We start from the raw sequence: 24,103 nt of genomic DNA on the forward strand, positions 1-24,103 counted from the left end.
TTGATGGCCACTGGCACATTAGAGAAGTGTGCTCTTCATGGATGAACCCCCATGTCACAAGGATCTGTACACAATTTCTGGAAGCTGAAAATGTATCAGTTCTTCCAAGGCCTGTATACTCATACATGTCACACATTGAGCATGTTTGGGATGCACTGGATCGACATGTACGACAGTCGACAGTGTATTCAAGTTTTTGCCAATATCCAGCAACTTTCCAGCAACAACATTCCACAGGCCACAATCAACAGCCAGATCAACTCTAGAAGATGTGTCGCGCTGCATGAGGCAAATGGCGGTCACACCAGAAACGTACTGGTTTTCTGATCCACGCCCCTACCTTCTTCTAAAGGTATCTGTGACCAACAGATGCATATCTGTATTCCCAGTCATGTGAAATCCATAGACTAGGGCCTAATTTATTCATTTCAATTGACTGATTTCCTTATATGAACTGTAACTCAGTAAAATCTTTGACATTTTTACATGTTACATTTATATATTTGTTCAGTGTATAATGTGATTGTCCTGTAACTGCTGAGATCAATAGTGCCCATTAAAACACCCATTCAAGTTGGGCCATACTATGAGAGTTTGCCATACTATATGACTTGATGGTATCAAGCCCAACTTTGAGTTGGAATGTTCGTTCCACTCAGTCTAATTCTAAGGGGTTGAGTTTGGACCTGGGGTAGAACAAGGAGCTGATTCTAAATCTATTATATTCTCTGTGTTCCGTCTTCTCTGTGTGGAGTCCATGAACACAGCAGCCACAGAGACTGTTTCTCTCCCCAGCCAGTCAGTAAAACAGACAGACCGTTTCTCTCCCCAGCCAGCCAGTCAGTCAGACAGACAGACGTAATAGTAACCCTCCCACTGGGGAGGTTAGAGAGTAGAGAGGTCTTTGTTCTGGGTTTCCGTCAGACCCAGTAGAGGGAGTCACTGAGGCACAACCATCCGGTGAGTCCTGGATAGATGGAAACACCTTTTAACCTTCCAAGCACTTACAGTGTTCAATGGCGTCAGCCGGGGAAACAAGGCGGCACTTGAAGGCTTTCCTGAACGAGAGCAGATGGTTTTGTTGTTTTGTCTGTGAGTCAGTGATAGCCTGGTCCCAGATCTGTTTGTGAGGTCTTGACACATCATAGGGGTATACTACAAAGTAGGATCAATGAGTTAGCAGGCTAACTTTAACAAGTAGAAATAACTGTCGATTTTTTGTTTAATTAAAAAGCCAAACTTAGATATAGGGATGGGTATCGTTAAGATTTAGATGGTATTACTACCCTTACCGATACTGCTTATCGATCCGGTACTTTAACGGTATTCTTATTGGTTATTTTTTTACAAGAAAACAACCCGAAACAAATTAAGAATAGAATTAACACTGCTTTATTTTCTGAAATGTAAATAAATAAAATAAACAATTATTTACAGCAAAATAATCAGTAATTTATTCAAAACATTGCTATTATAGACTAATGTTGTGGTGATGGAAATGTAAAACAAATTAAATAAACAATATTTTCCTGCAGAAGACAATACAGTGGTATAGAGCAACACAGGTGGGGCATGCAGGTAGACTGTAAAAGACAATACAGTGGTATAGAGCAACACAGGTGGGGCATGCAGGTAGACTGTAAAAGACAATACAGTGGTATAGAGCAACACAGGTGGGGCATGCAGGTAGACTGTAAAAGACAATACAGTGGTATAGAGCAACACAGGTGGGGCATGCAGGTAGACTGTAAAAGACAATACAGTGGTATAGAGCAACACAGGTGGGGCATGCAGGTAGGCTGCAGAAGACAATACAGTGGTATAGAGCAACACGGGTGGGGCATGCAGGTAGACTGTAAAAGACAATACAGTGGTATAGAGCAACACGGGTGGGGCATGCAGGTAGACTGTAAAAGACAATACAGTGGTATAGAGCAACACGGGTGGGGCATGCAGGTAGACTGTAAAAGACAATACAGTGGTATAGAGCAACACGGGTGGGGCATGCAGGTAGACTGTAAAAGACAATACAGTGGTATAGAGCAACACAGGTGGGGCATGCAGGTAGACTGTAAAAGACAATACAGTGGTATAGAGCAACACAGGTGGGGCATGCAGGTAGACTGTAAAAGACAATACAGTGGTATAGAGCAACACGGGTGGGGCATGCAGGTAGACTGTAAAAGACAATACAGTGGTATAGAGCAACACAGGTGGGGCATGCAGGTAGACTGTAAAAGCCAATACAGTGGTATAGAGCAACACAGGTGGGGCCTGCAGGTAGAATGTAAAAGACAATACAGTGGTATAGAGCAACACAGGTGGGGCATGCAGGTAGACTGTAAAAGACAATACAGTGGTATAGAGCAACACGGGTGGGGCATGCAGGTAGACTGTAAAAGACAATACAGTGGTATAGAGCAACACGGGTGGGGCATGCAGCTAGACTGTAAAAGACAATACAGTGGTATAGAGCAACACGGGTGGGGCATGCAGGTAGGCTGCAGAAGACAATACAGTGGTATAGAGCAACACGGGTGGGGCATGCAGGTAGGCTGCAGAAGACAATACAGTGGTATAGAGCAACACGGGTGGGGCATGCAGGTAGGCTGCAGAAGGACTAACAGTGGTATAGAGCAACATGGGTGGGGCCTGCAGGTAGGCTGCAGAAGGACTAACAGTTCTTAGCAGTTCTTCTGGAGAAAGATCAACATATTTGCCTTCTCCTGGCTTATTGTGTTCCCTGCAGTCGAAAATACCCTCTCGCCAGGGGTGGAGGAGGCTTGAGCACAGAGGTAGCTTGTTGCAATGTTTGTGAGGAGGGGCAGAGAAGCTCTCTTCTCCCACATCACAGGATCTTCAGCCCTGGAGATGGGAGGCCTTCGTATAGCTCCACCTCTAGGTCAACACGCTCGCTGAGGGTGAGGGACGAGGTGTCCTGTTGGATCATACATCACAGGATCTTCAGCCATGGAGATTTACATTTACATTTAAGTCATTTAGCAGACGCTCTTATCCAGAGCGACTTACAAATTGGATGGGAGGCCTTCGTAGAGCTCCACCTCTAGGTCAACACGCTCGCTGAGGGTGAGGGACGAGGTGTCCTGTTGGATCATACATCACAGGATCTTCAGCCATGGAGATGGGAGGCCTTCGTAGAGCTCCACCTCTAGGTCAACACACTCGCTGAGGGTGAGGGACGAGGTGTCCTGTTGGATCGTCAACCTCAACTCCCTGTCCTCCTCTGAGAACATTATTATTATTATTATTAGAACATCTCCTCCAAGGCACTCCTTGTTTTGTACAATGGAGTGACTGTCTCCTCCATTTCCTCTCCTTCAGACTCCTCCTCATGTTGCTGGTGCTCCGGCTCCTCTGGCAGCCCTGGTGTTGCTCCTGTCACATTGGCCTCAGAATTTGCCTCCCTCAGCCTGTCCCGGATGGCGTCACTCACCGGGCCCCCTTTAAATCTGGGGTCTATTGCTGTGGCCTCGTGCAGGAAGGCTTGAATGTCCTCATCCTGATAGCGTTCAGAGAGGTTCTCCCAACACCGTATCTTTGATGGTTGCCACCAACGTTGTATCTTCATGCTTCACAGTGAAGTGTTCTTCCAGTTTGTGGAGGATGGATATGATCTGTCCACAGGTGGCATTCTTTTCACATGATACACACACTGTGGATGTATAAAAGATTCCCATGAGCTGGACAAACTCCAGCCTTATGGAAGTTCTCGTCCTTCAGACGGTCCAGGTTGTCCTTGGTCATAGCTTTTCACAGTCGTGGGTCCAAGGCTGCTGCTTATATGGCTGGATACTGCTCCATGAATATCTCTATCATTAGATAGAGTTCCATCTGGTCTTCACATCAAGGATGAGTGAGTGTTGAGGAAGGCCTGAAACAACAAAAAATAACATACATTTAATTACCGCACACTTGAATGCCGAATTAAATCGTTAAATGTGGGAATTTCAAAATAATACTTTAATAAATTGAACTGGCTTCTTACCAAGGAGCTGCTGCTTTTGGACATGGAGGATCTCTTGAACCACACGGCCACTGTTCTGATTCGGGAGTCATTTACCAATGGAAGTCACTTTGTAGATTTTCTGGCGTGCCATATTTAAGGTGTTTGCAAAGCGTCCTATTTTTAGGATGTGTAACCTCTTGATGGCAACATCCATATAGCCAGCATTATCAACAGTCACAGCTACAATCTTGCTCGGCTCTGTCTCAAACTCTTCCAGAATGTCTGAGATCTCCTCTGACACTACTTCGCCAGTTTGCCATTTGTAAACTGCCCTGGTGTGGAAGACTTTCTGTTTTACACTGCCCTGGTGTGAAGGACCTTCTGTTTTACACTGCCCTGGTGTGGAAGACCTTCTGTTTTACACTGCCCTGGTGTGGAAGACCTTCTGTTTTACACTGCCCTGGTGTGGAAGACCTTCTGTTTTACACTGCCCTGGTGTGGAAGACCTTCTGTTTTACACTGCCCTGGTGTGGAAGACCTTCTGTTTTACACTGCCCTGGTGTGGAAGACCTTCTGTTTTACACTGCCCTGGTGTGGAAGACCTTCTGTTTTACACTGCCCTGGTGTGGAAGACCTTCTGTTTTACACTGCCCTGGTGTGGAAGACCTTCTGTTTTACACTGCCCTGGTGTGGAAGACCTTCTGTTTTACATTGCCCTGGTGTGGAAGACCTTCTGTTTTACACTGCCCTGGTGTGGAAGACCTTCTGTTTTACACTGCCCTGGTGTGGAAGACCTTCTGTTTTACACTGCCCTGGTGTGGAAGACCTTCTGTTTTACACTGCCCTGGTGTGGAAGACCTTCTGTTTTACACTGCCCTGGTGTGGAAGACCTTCTGTTTTACACTGCCCTGGTGTAGAGGACATTCTGTTTTCCACTGCCCTGGTGTGGAGGACATTCTGTTTTCCACTGCCCTGGTGTGGAGGACCTTGTTTTCCACTGCCCTGGTGTGGAAGACCTTCTGTTTTCCACTGCCCTAGTGTGGAGGACATTCTGTTTTACACTGCCCTGGTGTGGAGGACATTCTGTTTTCCACTGCCCTGGTGTGGAGGACATTCTGTTTTCCACTGCCCTGGTGTGGAGGACATTCTGTTTTACACTGCCCTGGTGTGGAGGACATTCTGTTTTACACTGCCCTGGTGTGGAGGACATTCTGTTTTACACTGCCCTGGTGTGGAGGACATTCTGTTTTACACTGCCCTGGTGTGGAGGACCTTGTTTTACAGTGCCCTGGTGTGGAGGACCTTGTTTTACACTGCCCTGGTGTGGAGGACCTTGTTTTACACTGCCCTGGTGTGGAGGACCTTGTTTTACACTGCCCTGGTGTGGAGGACCTTGTTTTACACTGCCCTGGTGTGGAGGACCTTGTTTTACACTGCCTTGGTGTGGAGGACCTTGTTTTACACTGCCCTGGTGTGGAGGACCTTGTTTTACACTGCCCTGGTGTGGAGGACCTTGTTTTACACTGCCCTGGTGTGGAGGACCTTGTTTTACACTGCCCTGGTGTGGAGGACCTTGTTTTACACTGCCCTGGTGTGGAGGACCTTGTTTTACACTGCCCTGGTGTGGAGGACCTTGTTTTACACTGCCCTGGTGTGGAGGACCTTGTTTTACACTGCCCTGGTGTGGAGGACCTTGTTTTACACTGCCCTGGTGTGGAGGACCTTGTTTTACACTGCCTTGGTGTGGAGGACCTTGTTTTACACTGCCCTGGTGTGGAGGACCTTGTTTTATACTGCCCTGGCTTCTGTAGTGCACTGTAACTCGTCTGATGTGATGGCCAGCTTTGGCACGTCCTTCAGCTCAGTGATCACATTGGCCTTTTCTACCCCATACCAGGTAGGAATGAATGTGTCACTGAGGTAACTCCTGGAGGGAGGGGTATATTTGGGGTTGAGTGCCTTGCTCATCCCCCTACAGTAAAAGAAATATAGTTTTCATGCGTTTAATTATCATTATTGAATTATTGTGTTGTTGTGTATTGTATTGTGGAGTGATGGGACTAACATACAACCCTTTTATACTACTATATCCTAAACATACAATACAACTCAATATATATACTGACAGACTGTTACCTAAAGCCCTTGGACTCCACTGTTGCAAAGAGGTGTAGGCCTTTCACTATGAACTTGGTCTCGGCTAGGTGGCACTCATTCACCTTCTCCTCAGTCATCCTCCCACTAGCTGCCAGCGTGAAGGGGCTTTGGGCTTGTCTTTGGCTTGGACCAGCGGTATTAGAGGGAGCAGCAGGTTGGTTCATTGTTGCTGCAAATTTAACAAAAAAGTTGCAAAATCTTTAAATGGGTGATTTAATTTTTGAACGCACCCACAGCTAAACATACAGCTGGCTAATGGTTCCTTTTGGTCATGAACTCATGTTCTCATAATCAATCTAGCGAACTCTGTGTGTTGGCTCTAGGCTGCTAGCATACATACCTAACGTAGATCAGGCAACGAGAGATGAACTACGAGCTAGGCATTCGAAAACTGTGCATTTCTCTGCCTGTACATGATGCACTTTCAATAGATGTTTGGACAGATTGCTTGTAAGGGCGGAAACACGAGCAAAAGTCTTGTTGCACTTGCGGCAACGAGCATCGACTCTGGTGAAGTGGAACCACACTTTTGAACGTTTAGTTCTCTCCACCATCGTCACTAACTAAGAGCAGGGTCTTTCTTTTGTGTGTGTGTGTGTGTGTGTGTGTGTGTGTGTGTGTGTGTGTGTGTGTGTGTGTGTGTGTGTGTGTGTGTGTGTGTGTGTGTGTGTGTGTGTGTGTGTGTGTGTGTGTGTGTGTGTGTGTGAGAGAGAGAGACAGGCAGGCTCCGCGCGACAGAGAGTTCTCTTCTGAATTGGGAATAATGAAAATGCATCATAGACAAATGTCTTGATCTTATTGCAAATTGGAAACGGTTGGCGAGATAAAATGTGCAAAATAACATTTATGTAGCAATAGGAAAAGTATTTTCTTAATTTCTCCAGTGCCGAAACCAGAACCGATAACGTCTGAGCGTATCGATACGACGGTCTTTCATAATTTAGCCCCGGGACCCGTTTAATACCGGGTTTCTGTATTTTGTTATTGGTTGTTGAGTCAATTAGACCATGCCCATTTCAAGCTTATCTTTCTAAAGAAACGACAATGTTATTTCAGAATAGTTAGGCAAGTTAGCTGGCTAACTCATTGATCTCCTTTGTTTATTTATGCTGTTGTTGACAATACAGCAGAAACAGATCAGAGACCAGGCTAGGTCATGGTTGTTGTTAGCCTGGTAACACTGATACTGGTTCTGAGGGGCAGTACCTGGACAGAAGAACAATAGTGGCAGTTAGAGTGCTGAGCTACTATCCAGCAGGGATTTTTGCTAATCCTGCAAGAAGTTCTGATACCCTTTCCCTGAAGTATTATTAAACTATCTGACTCAATGTACTTCTCCTCCATGTCATTGGTTATTGTTCTCAGAACACCATTGGTCACTGAAGCCGAGGGAAGATGGCTGCCCTCTTGGACAGTCGCCCAACAGAAAGTTTTGACCCGGTCTTCGATCGATCGGGATATTGACATTTTTATTTTATACATTTTTGTTATTTCACCTTTATTTAACCAGGTAGGCCAGTTGAGAACAAGTAATCATTTACAACTGCGACTTGGCCAAGAGAAAGCAAAGTAGTGCGACACAAACAACAACACAGAGTTACACATGGAATAAACAAACATACAGTCAATAACACAATAGAAAAATCTATATACAATGTGTGCAAATGAGGTAAGATTAGGGAGGTAAGGCAATAAATAGGCCGTAGGGGCGAAATATTTACAATTTAGCAGTTAAACACTGGAGTGATAAATGTACAGAAGATGAATGTACAAGTAGAGATACTGAGGTGCAAAGGAGCAAAAAATAATAATAATAGTATGGGGATGAGGTAGTTGGATGGGCTGTTTACAGATGGGCTATATACAGGTGCAGTGATATGTGAGCTGCTCTGATAGTTAGTGCTTAAAGTTAGTGAGGGAGATATGAGTCTCCAGCTTCAGTGATTTTTGCAGTTTGTTCCAGTCATTGGCAGCAGAGAACTGGAAGGAAAGGCGGCCAAAGCAGGAATTGGCTTTGTGGGTGACCAGTGAAATATACCTGCTGGAGCACGTGCTACGGGTGGGTGCTGTTATGGTGGCCAATGAGCTGAGATAAGGTGGGGCTTTACCTAGCAAAGACGTATAGATGACCTGGAGCCACTGGGTTTGGCGCCAAATATGAAGCGAGTCCAGCCAAAGAGAACATACAGGTCGCAGTGGTGGGTAGTATATGGGGCTTTGGTGACAAAATGGATGGCACTGTGATTACTCAGCAAATTGGATGCAGTCTGGGTGTTGGAGGCTATTTTGTAAATGACATCGCCGAAGTCAAGGATCGGTAGGATAGTCAGTTTTACAAGGGTATGTTTGGCAGCATGAGTGAAGGATGCTTTGTTGCGAAATAGGAAGCTGATTCGAGATTTAATTTGGGATTGGAGATGCTTAATGTGAGCCTGGAAGGAGAGTTTACAATCTAACCAGACATCTAGGTATTTGTAGTTGTCCACATATTCTAAGTCAGAACCGTCCAGAGTAGTGATGCTGGTGCGGCAGGTGCGGGCAGCGATCGGTTGAAGAGCATGCATTTAGATTTGCTTGCATTTAAGAGCAGTTGGAGGCCATGGAAGGAGAGTTGTATGGCATTGAAGATTGTCTGGAGGTTAGTTAACACAGTGTCCAAAGAAGGGCCAGAAGTATACAGAATGATGTCGTCTGTGTCGAGGTGGATCAGAGAATCACCAGCATCATTGATGTATACAGAGAAAAGAGTCGGCCCGAGAATTGAACCCTGTGGCACCCCCATAGATTGCCAGAGGTCCGCACAACAGGGCCTCCAATTTGACACACTGAACTCTGTCTGAGAAGTAGTGAACCAGGCGAGGCAGTCATTTGAGAAACCAAGGCTGTTGAGTCCGCCGATAAGAATGTAGTGATTGACAGTCGAAAGCCTTGGCCAGGTCGATGAATAGAGCTGCACAGTATTGTCTCATCGATGGTCTAAGATAATTGTCTCTGAGAGGAGTGTAGTGTGGTGCGTTGTCCTTCAATGGCACATATGGACCCTCTCACTGGATTCCAAGAACAACAAACACACAGATGGAATGAAGCCATCTGTCTGGGAACAATGGCTGTGGTGGATATCCTCTATGATGAGGCTGTATGTAACAGCACTATTGGTTGGTCAGTCAGTCAGCGGTCCAGTCATTCAGTCATCCAGTGATTCACTAGTATGTGTCAGCTGACACTTCATCAATACCAGGAAGTACCAGTCAGCAGGAAGTACATCCAGTCAGAAGTTTGGAATCTGAACTGATTTTGACAGGATGGCGCAGGAAGAGGAAAAGTGAGTCATTTAAAAAGGACAAAAAGTGATGAGAGAGGTGAAAGACAGATGGAGAGAGAAACTAAGAACATGCTTGAGAGTGAGGAAGGAGAGAGAGGGAGAGAGGGGAGAGAGAGCCATGCATCCTCCGAAACACAACCAAGCTACACTGCTTCTTAGCACAGTGCACATCCAACCCGGAAGACAGCCGCACCAATGTCTCAGAGGAAACACCGTACACCTAGCGACCTGGTAAGCGCGCGCTGTGCCCGGCCCGCCACAGGAGTCGCTAGTGCGCGATGAGACAAGGATAGCCCTACCAACTCTAGGCCAATTGTGCGTCGCCCCATGGACGTCCCGGTTGCGGCCGGCTGCGACAGACCCTTGGCTCGAACCCAGAGTCTCTGGTGGTAGAGCTAGCACTGCGATGCAGTGCCTTAGACCACTGCGCCATCCGGGAGGCCCATAAAAGTAATTTTTTAAAGCGGGCGGTGATAGAAAAAGATTGAGAGAGTGAAAGAAAGGGAACTAATTTCCAGAAATAGTTTGGCCTTGGGAAGTGTGGCATGACTCATTACAATGGCTCTCTGCTTTCCAAAACACCATTTCAACAACTCACACACACATACATAAGTACACTTTCCCTTCACCTAACTGCCAGTGCCAACACCATAAACTTATGCCATGCAATAACATTGCTCTGAACCAATCTAAGCGACGAGGAACTGACAGACAAAATATTTATGCAACAAGGACCAATGAATCAACTCTTTAGGGAAGTGAGACAGGAGTAAAAAAGTATTGTAATAAACTCTGATTCATTATATGCAGCTTGGGCCAAGTAGAAGTCAATCATTAAGGGAGTAAAACTTCCAGTTACTCCATTATGTTCCTTCTCCCTTTCCCTTTCCCTAGCCCCCTCCTCTCCTCTATAGTTAGGATCAGGTCATCTTGGCCTTCCCCAGTACTCCTTACTCTAACTCCCTCTCAGCTCCATAAGAGCTGTATTTCTACGATTGCACATTCTTCAGTATGTCTACATCAGTGGAGGCTCCTCAGAAGAGAAAGGGGAGGACCATCCTCCTCAGTGAATTTCATAAGAATAGTGAAACATTAAAGTTCTCGTTTTTAGATAAAACTATACTAAATATATTAATGTCACCAAATAATTGATTAAAACACACTGTTTTGCAATGAAGGTTTACAGTAGCCTCAGCATGACTCTGTAGGGTAGCACCATGTGTAGCCGGAGGACAGCTAGCTTCTGTCCTCCTCTGGATACATTGACTTCAATACAAAACCTAGGAGGCTCATGGTTCTCACCCCCTTCCATAGACTGACTCAGTAATTATGACAACTTCCAGAGGAAGTCTGTGGCTGCTATTTTTTTTTTCACCTTTATTTAACCAGGTAGGCTAGTTGAGAACAGGTTCTCATTTGCAACTGCGACCTGGCCAAGATAAAGCATAGCAGTGTGAACAGACAACACAGAGTTACACATGGAGTAAACAATTAACAAGTCAATAACACAGAGAAAAAAAGGGGAGTCTATATACAATGTGTGCAAAAGGCATGAGGAGGTAGGCGAATAATTACAATATTGCAGATTAACACTGGAGTGATAAATGATCATGTACAGGTAGAGATATTGGTGTGCAAAAGAGCAGAAAAGTAAATAAATAAAAACTGTAGGGATGAGGTAGGTGAAAATGGGTGTGATATTTACCAATAGATTATGTACAGCTGCAGCGATCGGTTAGCTGCTCAGCTAGCTGATGTTTGAAGTTGATAGGGAGATAAAAGTCTCCAACTTCAGCGATTTTTGCAATTCGTTCCAGTCACAGGCAGCAGAGTACTGGAACGAAAGGCGGCCGAATGAGGTGTTGGCTTTAGGGATGATCAATGAGATACACCTGCTGGAGCGCGTGCTACGGATGGGTGTTGCCATCGTGACCAGTGAGCTGAGATAAGGCGGAGCTTTGCCTAGCATGGCCTTGTAGATGACCTGAAGCCAGTGGGTCTGGCGACGAATATGTAGCGAGGGCCAGCCGACTAGAGCATACAAGTCGCAGTGGTGGGTAGTATAAGGTGCTTTAGTGACAAAACGGATGGCACTGTGATAAACTGCATCCAGTTTGCTGAGAAGAGTGTTGGAAGCAATTTTATAGATAATGTCGCCGAAGTCGAGGATCGGTAGGATAGTCAGTTTTACTAGGGTAAGCTTGGCAGCGTGAGTGAAGGAGGCTTTGTTGCGGAATAGAAAGCCGATTCTTGATTTGATTTTCGATTGGAGATGTTTGATATGGGTCTGGAAGGAGAGTTTGCAGTCTAGCCAGACATCTAGGTACTTATAGGTGTCCACATATTCAAGGTCGGAGCCATCCAGTGTGGTGATGCTAGTCTGGCATGCGGGTGCAGGCAGCGATCGGTTGAAAAGCATGCATTTGGTTTTACTAGCGTTTAAGAGCAGTTGGAGGCCACGGAAGGAGTGTTGTATGGCATTGAAGCTCGATTGGAGGTTAGATAGCACAGTGTCCAATGACGGGCCGAAAGTGTATACAATGGTGTCGTCTGCGTAGAGGTGGATCAGGGAATCGCCCTGAACTGTGTTTGTGTGTTATCAGTGGTGTATTCATTCTGACGATTCTGTTGAAAAACAATTCTTAAACGGAACGAAACGGGGATAAACATACCAGAATTTGTCTAATAGAAACTGTCATTTGCAACTGTTGGACTAATGATTACACCACAGATCAGCTAGGTGCAGGCAAGAGTGTGGAAGCCGGTATTGAATGTCTCACTCTGTCACCTTGATTACTCAAAATTCTCTTTACCTGTGCACCTACGTTTGTAAACTTTAATTCATAGGCTAGGTTGTAGCAACATCATGAAAATGTGAGTATCATGTAGAAGCCTAAACCTATCGATGTTACATTGAGCTGGGTGACTGGAACATGAATGACAGTCATCCAATACGCTGTGAAAAAGTTTTCAAATCCTCCCTCATCTCAAACGGCACCGACCGCCACTGGCCTATATAGTAAAGCAGACAGATGATGATTGAAGACCACAGGTTCAGGTTGTCCTGCTGGGGAAATTAAGCTTGGTCGTCAACAGCGACAGAAGCCATATGAAGCCATTAGTTGGACGTCAATACAACATGTATGGATGTTAAATAGTAATACTTTTTTTCATCCTGAAGCAAAACTAAACTAATAATGAATAGATTCACATTAGCACATTTAATGGAGTTTTGAGTTTAATTACAAAGTCTGTAAGTAGTCCTAAAGCCAAACACTGACTCATGCTTTTGCTCCCTGTCATTGATCTGCATCAAGATGACAGAATCAAAAGGAGGAATATTCATTTTCTGTTGGAGCATAATAGCCCTAGACCTCTGTCCTATACGCCCACACCCACACTGCAGATTGGAGAAACGGAACCTGTACAATTCTGAACAATTAACTAAAACTCCTCTGTTGTTGCCGGAGTATGGATCCAAGCCCGTATGGAACCAAGATCACCTGGGAGAATCTAGACAACATTAGCACAATGAGCTAAAGCTTAGGCATTTGATCTAGAACATTGAGCTAAATACTATTTATTACATCGAGACATTAGCTAGTATATAACCACTGCTATGCACACCCTTTCTATTCACATACTGTCCATACACACCATTCATATACATACAGTGCATTCGGAAAGTATTCAGACCCCTTGACTTTTTCCATATTTTGTTACGTTACAGCCTATTCTAAAACAGATTAAACGTTTTTTTCCCTCATCAATCGACACACAATACCCAACAATGACAAAGCAAAAACTTTTTTTAGCAATGTTGGCAAATTTATAAAAATTGGTTGGTGTATTGGAGGACGCATGACTTTCAACCTTCGTCTCTCCCGAGCCCGTATGGGAGTTGTAGCAATGAGACAAGATAGTAGCTACTAAAAAAACAATTGGATACCACAAAATGGGGGGAAAAAAAGAAAAGAAAAAGTTGTAGTAACATCAAGGATTCACCTGAGCTAAATTTCAAGTCTCAGAGCAAAGGGTCTGAATACTTAATAAGGTATTTCTATTTACTATTATGATATATTTTATTATTATTATTATTTTATTTTTTATAAATTAGGTCAAATTTTAAAAATGTATAAACGTTTTTAGATTTGTCTTTATGGGGTATTTCGTGTAGATTTATGTTTTTTTATTTAATACATTTTAGAATAAGGCTGTAATGTATTTTTTGGGATCTGAATAATTTCAGAATGCACTTTATATATTTATATTCCACACGCAATGCAAAGCTGCCATTGGACTCTGGAGCAGTGGAAACGCGTTCTCTGGAGTGATTAATCTGGCAGTCCGACGGACTAATCTGGGATTTGCGGATGCCAGGGGAACGCTACCTGCCCCAATGTATAGTGCCAATTGTAAAGTTGGCCCCTTAGTTCCAGTGAAGGGAAATCTTAAACGCTACAGCATACAAAGACATTCTAGACGATTCTGTGCTTCCAACTTTGTGGCAACAGTTTGGGGAAGGCCCTTTCCTGTTTCAGCATGACCATGCCCCTGTGCACAAAGTGAGTTCCATACAGAAATGGTTTGTTGAGATCGGTGTGGAAGAACTTGACCCTTGAACTTGAACCCTGACCTCAACTCAATCGAACACTTTTGGGATGAATTGGAACACCGACTGCGAGCCAGGGCTAATCGCCCAACATCAGTGCCCTACTTCACTAATGCTCTTGTGGCTGAATGGAAGCAAGTCCCCGCAGCAATGTTCCGACATCTCGTGGAAAGCCTTCCCAGAAGAGTGGAGGCTGTTATGGCAGCAAAGGGGGGACCAACTCCATATTAATTCATGTCCATGATTTTGGAATGAGATTTTCAGCGAGCAGGTGTCCACATACTTTGGTTACGTAGTGTAGCTCATTCTAATATTTATACCACTGTACATGACATTTTAGTTACACTGTTTATACACACAACGCATATGTATTTATATACTGGATTCTTGACATGCTATTTTACTTTTTACTGCATTGGTAGGAGCTAGTAACACAAGTATTTCGCTGCACCAGCTTTAACATCTGCTAGACTGTGTACGTGACCAACTTAAACTGCTGAGCTAAAGCCTAGGCATCAGATCTAGACCACGTTAGCACACTGAGCTAAAGCCTAGGCATCAGATCTAGACCACGTTAGCACACTGAGCTAAAGCCTAGGCATCAGATCTAGACCACGTTAGCACACTGAGCTAAAGCCTAGGCATCAGATCTAGACCACATTAGCACACTGAGCTAAAGTCAAGGCATCAGATCTAAACCATGTTAGCATACTGAGCTAAAGCCTAGGCATTAGATCTAGACCACGTTAGCACACTGAGCTAAAGCCTAGGCATCAGATCTTGACCACGTTAGCACACTGAGCTTAAACCTCACTGAGCTTAAACCTCGGCATCAGATCTAGAAGTTGACAAAGCTTTCAAGTCTCCGGCAAGGTTACTCATCACATATATATATATATATTTTTTAAATGTATGTATATATGTATGTAATATAAGGGGAATGGAAATGATGCAGACAATACATTGATATAAGCCACAATCTACAATATTATTATTATTTTTTAATTTAGAAAAAAAGGGCCCTGTTCATAAGTAAAGCACTGTGTAGGGAATAGGGTGCCATTTTGGACTCAGAGTGGGACTCCAATAGGTTCCCACGGGACAAGAATTTTGTTTCACTCTCACTCCAACGGTTTTGTTTTGTTTCTCAGACGGGGCTAAGATCTCCGTACTTGTCCGTGCACGTCCAGGGAACTGCTCTGGGCCTCAAACGGATGATTACACCTGTCCTAGTGGAGCTACACTCCCTCTCTCCATAATACATACACTCCCTCATTTCAATCCATAGATGAAGGGGAGGAAACATTATTCTGGATACATACACTGACAAAATATTTAAGTGCTTTTGAACAAAACAGGTTCACCAGTTTGAGTGTGTCAAGAAACACCAGCTCTTTCCATGACATAGTTTTTACCTGGATGTATGTATGTATGTATGTATGTATGTATGTATGTATGTATGTATGTATGTATGTATGTATGTATGTATGTATGTATGTATGTATGTATATATGTATATATATGTATACACACACACACACACACACACAGAACATTTTTGTTTTTTAAACGCAACATGTAAAGTGTGGTCCCATGTTTCATGAGCTGAAATAAAAGTTCCCAGAAATGTTTCGGATGCAAAAAAAACTTATTTCTCTCTAATTTTGTGGCCAAATTTGTTTACATCACTGTTTGTGAGCATTTGTACAGCATGATCATTACACAGGTGCACATTGTGCTGGGAACAATAAAAGGCCCCTCTAAAATGTGCAGTTTTGTCACACAACACAATGCCACAGGTGTCTCAAGTTTAGAGGGAGCATACAATTGGCATGCTGACTGCGGGAATGTCCACCAGAGCTGTTGCCAGATAATTGAATGTTATTTTCTCTACCATAAGCCTCCTCCAAAATCGTTTTAGAGAATTTGTCAATACGTTCAACCGGCCTCACCACCGCAGACCACGTGTATGGCATCATGTGGGTGAGCGGTTTGCTGATGTCAACGTTGTGAACAGTGTGCCACATTTTGGTGGTTGGGTTTTGATATGCGCAGGCATAAGCTATGAACAAACACAATTACATTTTATCGATGGCAATTTGAATGCACAGAAATACAGTGATGAGATCCTGAGGCCCAATGTGAGGCCCATTTATTTTAAGGTATCTATGACCAACTCATGTGTAATCCATAGATTAGGGCTGAATAAATTAATTTCAATTGACTGATTTTCTCATATGAATTGTAACTCTTTGAAATAAATCTTTGAAATAGTTGCATCTTACATTTATATTGTGGTTCAGTATGTTTCATTGTCACATACACCAGATAGGTGCAGTGAAATACGTTGCTTTACAGGGTCAGCCACAGTAGTATGGCGCCCCCGGAGAAAATTAGGGTTAAGTGCCTTGCTCAATGGCACGTCAACAGATTTTTCACCTGATCAGTTCAGGTATTCGAACCAGCAACCTTTCGGTTACTGACCCAATGCTCTAACCGCTAGGCTACCTGCCGCCCTAGATGGGAGAGAAGTGCAGTCACGAAAATCCAGGGAGGTGTACTGCCACTGAATCTGAATTAAGAACCTGTCAAATCTCTTTAAGTCTCAAGCTATAAACATAGTCTTGGTGAGAAAATTTTAGCGCTGAAAAAAGAATGATGTTTTAACTGAATTGAGCCCTAGGCATAGGAATAACAGTAACTATCTAACTTATGATGTACTGTTTTCCATATGAGACATATACTATACAGATTATGTGATACAGCTCTAGTAGCATTGACATCCTAATGACATACTAGCGATAGAGTGAATATCAATCTGTGATGCTAGACTGACTAACTATACTGGGCCTCTGAGGGTTTGTTACAGTTCTAGTGTGACACAAGGCCTCAGACCAATTCCCTGAATTCAATTTACACTGTCTCACGGCCACCTGTCTGCGGAGAGGCGAAAGAAAGGGGGATGAAGGGGAGGAGAGAAAGAGGGGATGAGAGAAAGGAGAAGTACGTGACGACACCGTGCTACTCTCACAATGGGGAGAGAAAACGGACTGCCGCCCGGTCCACTATGGTGGTGAGAGAGAGAGTCGGAGAGAAAAGGGGGAGAGGAGAAGAAACGAGAAACTGGTAGATGAGGAAGAAGTGGTAGAGAGGAGTAGAGGAGCAGAGAGAGGGGGGGGGGCTTCCATATTTAGAAGCCTGACTCAGAAATATAGAGTAAGCATTATACAGCGTTAGACAAAGACGGGACCTTGGCAGCAGGAGGGTGAGAATGATTCACCCAGTGACTTAGCATTGAAATGGAAAGGAGGACGGGAGGGAAAAGGAGGGAGGAATAGTTTGGAGACCGAGAGAAAAGAGAGAGAGCAGGTCAAACCGGAATGTGTTGTGCGAGGCTCAGCATTTAGAACTGCAGTGAGAAAACAGACTTCACTAACCAACTTCTTCATCAAGACAAATAAATGGTCACGCAGGGGAAGGCTGAAGACACCCTCAGAGCTGTTTAATGTCAGTCTGGACTATTCAAACACACAACAAACCAAATCTGGGCTCTGGAGTAGTTCCTGATTACCTGATTAATGTGGAGTCTGGTACTAGATGTAACTCACGCTGACACACACATGAACACACCCATTATCATTTTCCACCCCTCAGGCATCGGTTGATCCCTCTACCAGCTCATTTCTCTCTGCTCCTAAAAAGAGCTCACTGACACTTCACACGGCAGTATCCTGGTCCTAATGCCTGGAAGGGGAAGGCTGATGTCATAGTCAGAACCTCAACAGGGATGGTGTTACTCAGAACACTGAGGTGATAAAGAGGCATAGGCTCAGTCCCAAATGGCACCCTATTACCTATTGCCTAGGAGAGCTCTGGTCAAAAGTAGTGCACTATATATAGGGAATAGGGTGCAATTTGGGACGCAAAATTATAAAATAAGCAATTCTTTGTTGTTCAGCATGGCACCGTGGCATTTTTAACCTGATGCTTTTCAAAAGTTTTCTAGAGTCGTCTGGAAGCCCAGAGTAATGACTGCGGGGGTGGGATACTGTAACACGGGAGTCAACGGAGAGAGAGGAGAGAGAGAGAGAGAGAGAGAGAGAGAGAGAGAGAGAGAGATGAAATAAAAGTAACTCATTATTTTAGATTTAAGTCGACTGAAGTTTGTTCGTTTCCATACTTATCGTAGGCAAATATGATAGCCGTCATATAGAATGTGGAGAGACACTTTTAGAGCCCAGTGACTCTGACTCATAAAAAAAATAAAAAATGAATTTATTCAGTAAAATCATTACAATATAATAATGTGAAATGCCTTTTAGTTTGTTTGGGGGCACACACTTCACTATTCAAATACTTCCTGACTGTATCACTGAAATGAACAACCCTGAAGATGTCCTCATTATACTGCATGCAGACAGAGGAATTCCAGTCAGCTCTTATGTTGGCATGATATGCTGAGGGTATGTGAGATCCCCAGATAAGATACACTGACAGATTCACTCATTCAAACAGTCCAGCCACAGTCAATAGACAAACTGTTTACCCAGCCCCATACCAACACTATCTATCAGGGTTGGGAGGAAGGTAACCTCACAGATGAGTGGAGGCAGAGGGGGGGAGGGGTGTTAATGATAAAGAGATGGGAAGATGAGGGAAAGGAATAAAGGGAAAAATTATCTAATGCTGCTTCAGCATTAGGGGGACAGAGAGAGAGAGAGAGGGAGTGGTAGAAGATAAAGTGAAAGAGGAGATGTTCAGAGAGATTTGGAGAGAGACAGATTGGCAGAATACTAAATTACTGCATTAAAGGTATGTTGGATGGGGCAGAGGGAGAGACAGATAGAGAGAGGGAGATCAAATGGGTCTCAGAAATGGTTTCCTTTTAGATTTAAAACAAACCGACACACAGAACCCAAAAAGACTTCACATCCCGCTTTTAAGTGTCACCGCCCATTATGCAATTTAGAGTTTCTCTCTCTCTTTTCTTCATCTCTCTCTTCCTCTTTCTTTGACCGGCATTCAAATGCTCAAGAGAAAAGTATGGGAAAGAATTTGGATTGAAATATCTAGCTAGCTGTCGAGACCAAGGGGAAATTGGTTTAGGACAAGAGATAAACAATTTAGCCAATGGTTTCTTTTTGGATGTGTCTCCCGTAAAAGACTACTTTGTCTGAGCATGTGGATGGAACCTGCTCATCCTTGGTAATTTAATTATTCCTGAACGTGAGGTCGGACAGCCTGTTGGGAGCCAATTAGTCCAAAACAAACCCCAGTGATATGGACGACTAGATAACTGTTTCCATACAAGCCATACACTCCATAAAAGGATGCTATATTACTATGTTTTAATCGCAGATTACAGATTATAAAACTAAATCCTGTACACTGTTTATGCTTGCAAAATTTCAGCTCTTTATTATTTCAATAGCCAATGTTTAGTTCAACAGACCTCAATGATAGATGGAAGCATTGACTATTGAAATACAGTAGATTGCAATAAAGAGGTGAGGTTTTGCAAGCAGGCAGTGTGTGATTCATTTGTTATTTTGATCCACGTTTCATGAACCGGTAAAATATATATATATTTTTTTTTACATGCGAGCGCATCCCTTTGAAGATTGAAGTCATTTAACTTTACAGTCTCTCTACCTAACACTACATCTCATAAACACAATGACCTGAAAAAGAGGACAATGGTGTCATCAGCAGCGAGGTCAATGATTAACCTGTGTGACTGTATACTGGCGGAGACTAAACCTGAATGCTTCACAATCACCTAAACCCAGTTACATTATACATTAATTATTCATCTTTAACATACTGCTGTATGACTGGATACCGCTTACATCTACTGTGTATTCAGAAAGTATTCACACCCCTTGACTTTTTCCACATTTTGTTATGTGATTAAAATTGATTTGTTGTTAATGATCTACACAAAATACTCTGCAATGTCAAAAGTGAAAAAAATAATAATAATAATTATGAAACACTAATATACCTTGATTATATAAGTATTCAACCCCCTGACTCAATACACTTAAAATCACCTTAGTCAGCGATTACAACTGTTAGTCTTTATGGGTAAGTCTCTAAGAGCCTTGCACACCTGGATTGTACAATATTTGCTCATTATTATTTTTAAATGCTCCCAACAGATATCTCTTACTGATAGACTGAACAGACAACTTGCATAGAGCACGTACAAAGAAAATCATTCTGACTCTGTAAATTCATCTTTCCTGTACAGAACTCCAAAGAATTCACAAGAATCCAATTTGTATGCAGCGGTATACTCACATTGTTGAAGTTTGATCTAAATACTGTAGGCTATAATCTCTTCTCGTCTCTTCTCTACAGCTGATAGAACCAGACTATGAATTGACAACCATCCTCTTCGGACGACATGGAGGAATTAGCATCCAAATGCCCATTAGAGAGGGATAGAACAGATCCCTTAGGGTCTATCTATCAACACAATGCTCCTCCTCTCTGTCCTCACTCTTCACTGGTACTACTAGCACAGGAGAGGGGAGTAGGGGAGAGTGAGCGAGTAGGGGACAGAGAGGAGGCATAGAGAGAGAGAGAGAGAAATAGGGGAGAGAGAAAGAAAAAGAGAGAGGGTGAGAGAGAGAGCACGAGAGAAAGCCATCATCTACAGAGATGAACCTGGCGAAGAGTCCCCTAAGCAAGCTGGTCCTGTGGCGCTGTTCACAAACACAGTCTATTAATGTTCTGTATTATGTCATGTTTCATGTTTTGTGTGGAACCCAGGAAGAGTAGCTGCTGCTTTTGCAACAGCTAATGGTGATCCTAATAAAATATCAAAAACTACCAAATACCCCACAGAGCCCCAGGACAGCAACACAATAAGACACAACTAAATCACGAGAAAACAAAAAGTGAATTACTTGAAACATTGGAAAAAATGAACTAAAAAGCTGAACAAACTAGAAAGCTATTTGGCCCAAAACAGCGTACACAGTGGCAGAATACCAAAATAAAGGAAAGCCTTTGACTATGTACAGACTAAGTGAGCATAGCCTTGCTATTGAGAAAGGTTGCCATTTTCCCTCAGATTACACAGACCCAAAAAGAATTTGAAGAAGAAAAAAAATCTAACTTTCAGAAACTCCCATATCTGTTAGGTGAAATACCACAGTGTGCCAACACAGCAGCAAGATGTGTGACCTGTTGCCGCAAGAAAGGGGCAGCCAGTGAAGAACAAACACCATTTCATATACAACCCATATTTATGTTTATTTATTTTACTTTTCCTATTTGCCTATCATTACAAGACTGTATATCGACATATGACATTTTAAATGATTTTATTATTTTGGAACGTGTGTGAGTAATATTTAGTGTTTATCCATTTCACTTGCTTTGGCAATGTAAACATGTTTCCCATGTCAATAAAGCCCCTTGAATTGAACTGAGAGAGAGAAAGAGAGGATAGGAAAAGGGTTTTATTGTCTTTTTATCTATTAACAAAACCACAGGCAGCTAAACACCCCCCCCCCAGCCAAACAACAAACACTGTTTTGTTCCAGTGACTGATTGCTTCCCAGAGGAGAACTCCCCATTCGCTACACTGGTGTATCCCACGGGGACGAAATCCAAGCGGCTCTGCCTTGTTTGGGGTCACCTGCTTGTTGCGCGAGGTCGTAAGGTCAATAACCGCGCCATGTTCCATCTCGGTGTGACAATGGCCACCTGGACGCTATGAGGTCATCATGGTAGACATTCAACATTTTATTGACCCCATTCTTCTCACATCAAGGAGCCTTGATTTTGTTGAGCCTTTGCCTTTTACAGTTTTAGTACTCAGCATCCGTAGAATGTATTGTGTTTAACACCGACTGGGTTTGAGGAGCACCATATCAATAGAATCGGCCCATTACCTCTATAGTTCTATAGTTTACAGACTGGGTCATTCAAAGCGAACCATGTCACTGGAAGCTTATTTAGTATGGAATGCGTTAGGGGGGTCAATTGTGGGCAGTAAATCAGATAAGCACCTAAGAGATCTCATGGAAAATGTAGCCTACATAAGGATATGCACGAAAGAACTAAATGTCCACATAGACCTTGGCCTAAAGCAGACCAGCTATTTCATATAGGTGGCCTACTAAGAACAAAAAACGATTGAACAACTGCGTTTTTTAGGTAATACACTGTTTATACACTGGTATTACAGTGGTCATCTATCAAATAATAGAATGACGTGAAGAGCAGTTAAGACTATGTGGTCTAATAAGAAGCCGATGTTATGGGTTATCAGTTCTGTTGTCCCTTAGAGAGATACAATGTACTGTAACTACGCTATCTATACATTAGGCTACTTTTTATACTGCAGGGATACAATGTAGCCTAATTACAATAGCCTTAACAAGCTACTTTGTATATCACCAATGAAGACGTGAATGATGCAATGTAATAACTAAGTAATTAGTTCGTTGACTCGTGGAAGATAGACTATCAAATCACCAGGCCAGGCAAACAAGCAATGTGGTTGCAACGTTACACCTCACTATGCGCTTCCAGAGTGCCATGGCCGGAGTCCAAACCAGCCTTCCCCGCCTTACCCCGAGACTGTTTGACGCCAATCGACACAGCGAGGCCCACAAACACCCATTCACAGACAAACGGACATAAATACCTCATGTAACCGTCTAAGATAGCCTACCCACAGCAGCTCCATAACTGGCATGAGTAAAGCGATTTAGCATTTTGCGTTTATTGACAGTGCGTACTGATATGTAACCTCTTTATCAATGCATAAACGTTATGTCGTTTTCACCACTTACCTAAAAGTCACGGCGAAATGAGACACCAATCGCAACTTCTAAATGTTTTGAATATCCCGTGCGCAATGTGTCGGACTGTGACTGTCCACCAAAATATTCCGCCACGGGAATAATCCAACGCTGCCTGCAGTTGTAGCGCGGCGCGTTCGACCTTTCTTTAAACTCTGAAAACAACAAAGCACTCCAAAATAGGCGACACGTTACGTCCAAAAATTTAGATGAAATGTCAAGTTGTCTAGCTCACATTTGTCAAGATTAAAGTGAAAACGGGACGAGAAAACCGTTCATATCTCCGTTCCGTTTGTTCGTCGCTCTCTATTCGTCTACTTCACCGCGGAAACCTCGCCTCAGCTGCGCACAAAGAACCCTGCTCCAACCTCAGCTCACCCAGAGGCCAGCACCAGGTGCTCATTTACATAACTGCACTGGCTGTGTCCAATCACAACAGCTAGCCAGGTGCTTGTTGAATATTCTACCATCAAACAGCCAATCAGTAGTCGCCCTGGGTGGGACCCATGGCCCGACAACAACACTGTAAATATGAGTAAGCCCCTGGGTATAAAGTGATTTTTATTTGTTAAAGGAATTGAGAGATTGGGGGAATATGAAATATAATACAGAGGAAAAAACAGAGGTATTTTACCTTTTTAATCCCTTGCATGTAAGCCTAACAAAATCAACCTTTCTGTCTGGGTAACTGTATCCTGGTTTTCAGCATCAACATCCTTACTTTATGTGAGATATCAAAAACAACACTTAGGTTGTCTCCCAAATGACACCAAATTCCTAATACAGTGTACTACTTTTGACTATGTGTCCTGGTCAAAGTAGTGCACTGTAGGGGAAAGGGTGCCATTTGGGATGCACACTTTCATCTGTTATCACTTCTTCAATCCACTCATCATAGCTGTTGCCAGTAGCCTACATATATCTAGGGTTCTTTCTTTGGATTTACCCCAAAAGTAAACTTTATTACAGAGTTTGCCACTTTAACTGTATACTATTACACCCCTGGGCCATAATTAGTGTGATTGAAGGTTTTACACTAAAGCACAGTACTTTGGATCATAAGAGTTGTGAAAATAGGGCTTGGAGAGGAGACCAAAGCTCACACAGAAAATACTCAACCTAAGATGTGAGATAAAAGTGTTGTTCAGTATAAATGTGAAAGAGTAGAGTTTGTAAGGTGAATGAAACAAGCAAACAGTAACAGTAACACACTACACAAACTC

General features: G+C 43.3%; 1 protein-coding gene across 5 annotated transcripts in view; it reads right to left on the reverse strand.

Annotated features, from left to right (window-relative positions):
* LOC123997884 (epithelial discoidin domain-containing receptor 1-like) overlaps positions 1–23,242 on the reverse strand; it is an 87,501-nt gene extending 64,259 nt beyond the window's left edge. For 4 of the 5 annotated variants that reach the window (XM_046302543.1, XM_046302544.1, XM_046302542.1 and 1 more), the window contains exon 1: positions 6,104–6,303. In XM_046302543.1, the coding sequence (XP_046158499.1) occupies positions 6,104–6,288 (185 nt within the window). In that variant the 5' untranslated portion in view covers positions 6,289–6,303. Of the gene's footprint in view, positions 1–6,103; positions 6,304–22,871 lie in introns of those variants that run through there. The other variant, XM_046302545.1, reaches the window with a different exon arrangement.
* Between the last annotated feature and the right edge of the window lie 861 nt (positions 23,243–24,103).

Source organism: Oncorhynchus gorbuscha, linkage group LG15 (assembly GCF_021184085.1).
Source record: "Oncorhynchus gorbuscha isolate QuinsamMale2020 ecotype Even-year linkage group LG15, OgorEven_v1.0, whole genome shotgun sequence".
Classification (NCBI taxonomy): Eukaryota; Metazoa; Chordata; class Actinopteri; order Salmoniformes; family Salmonidae; genus Oncorhynchus; species Oncorhynchus gorbuscha.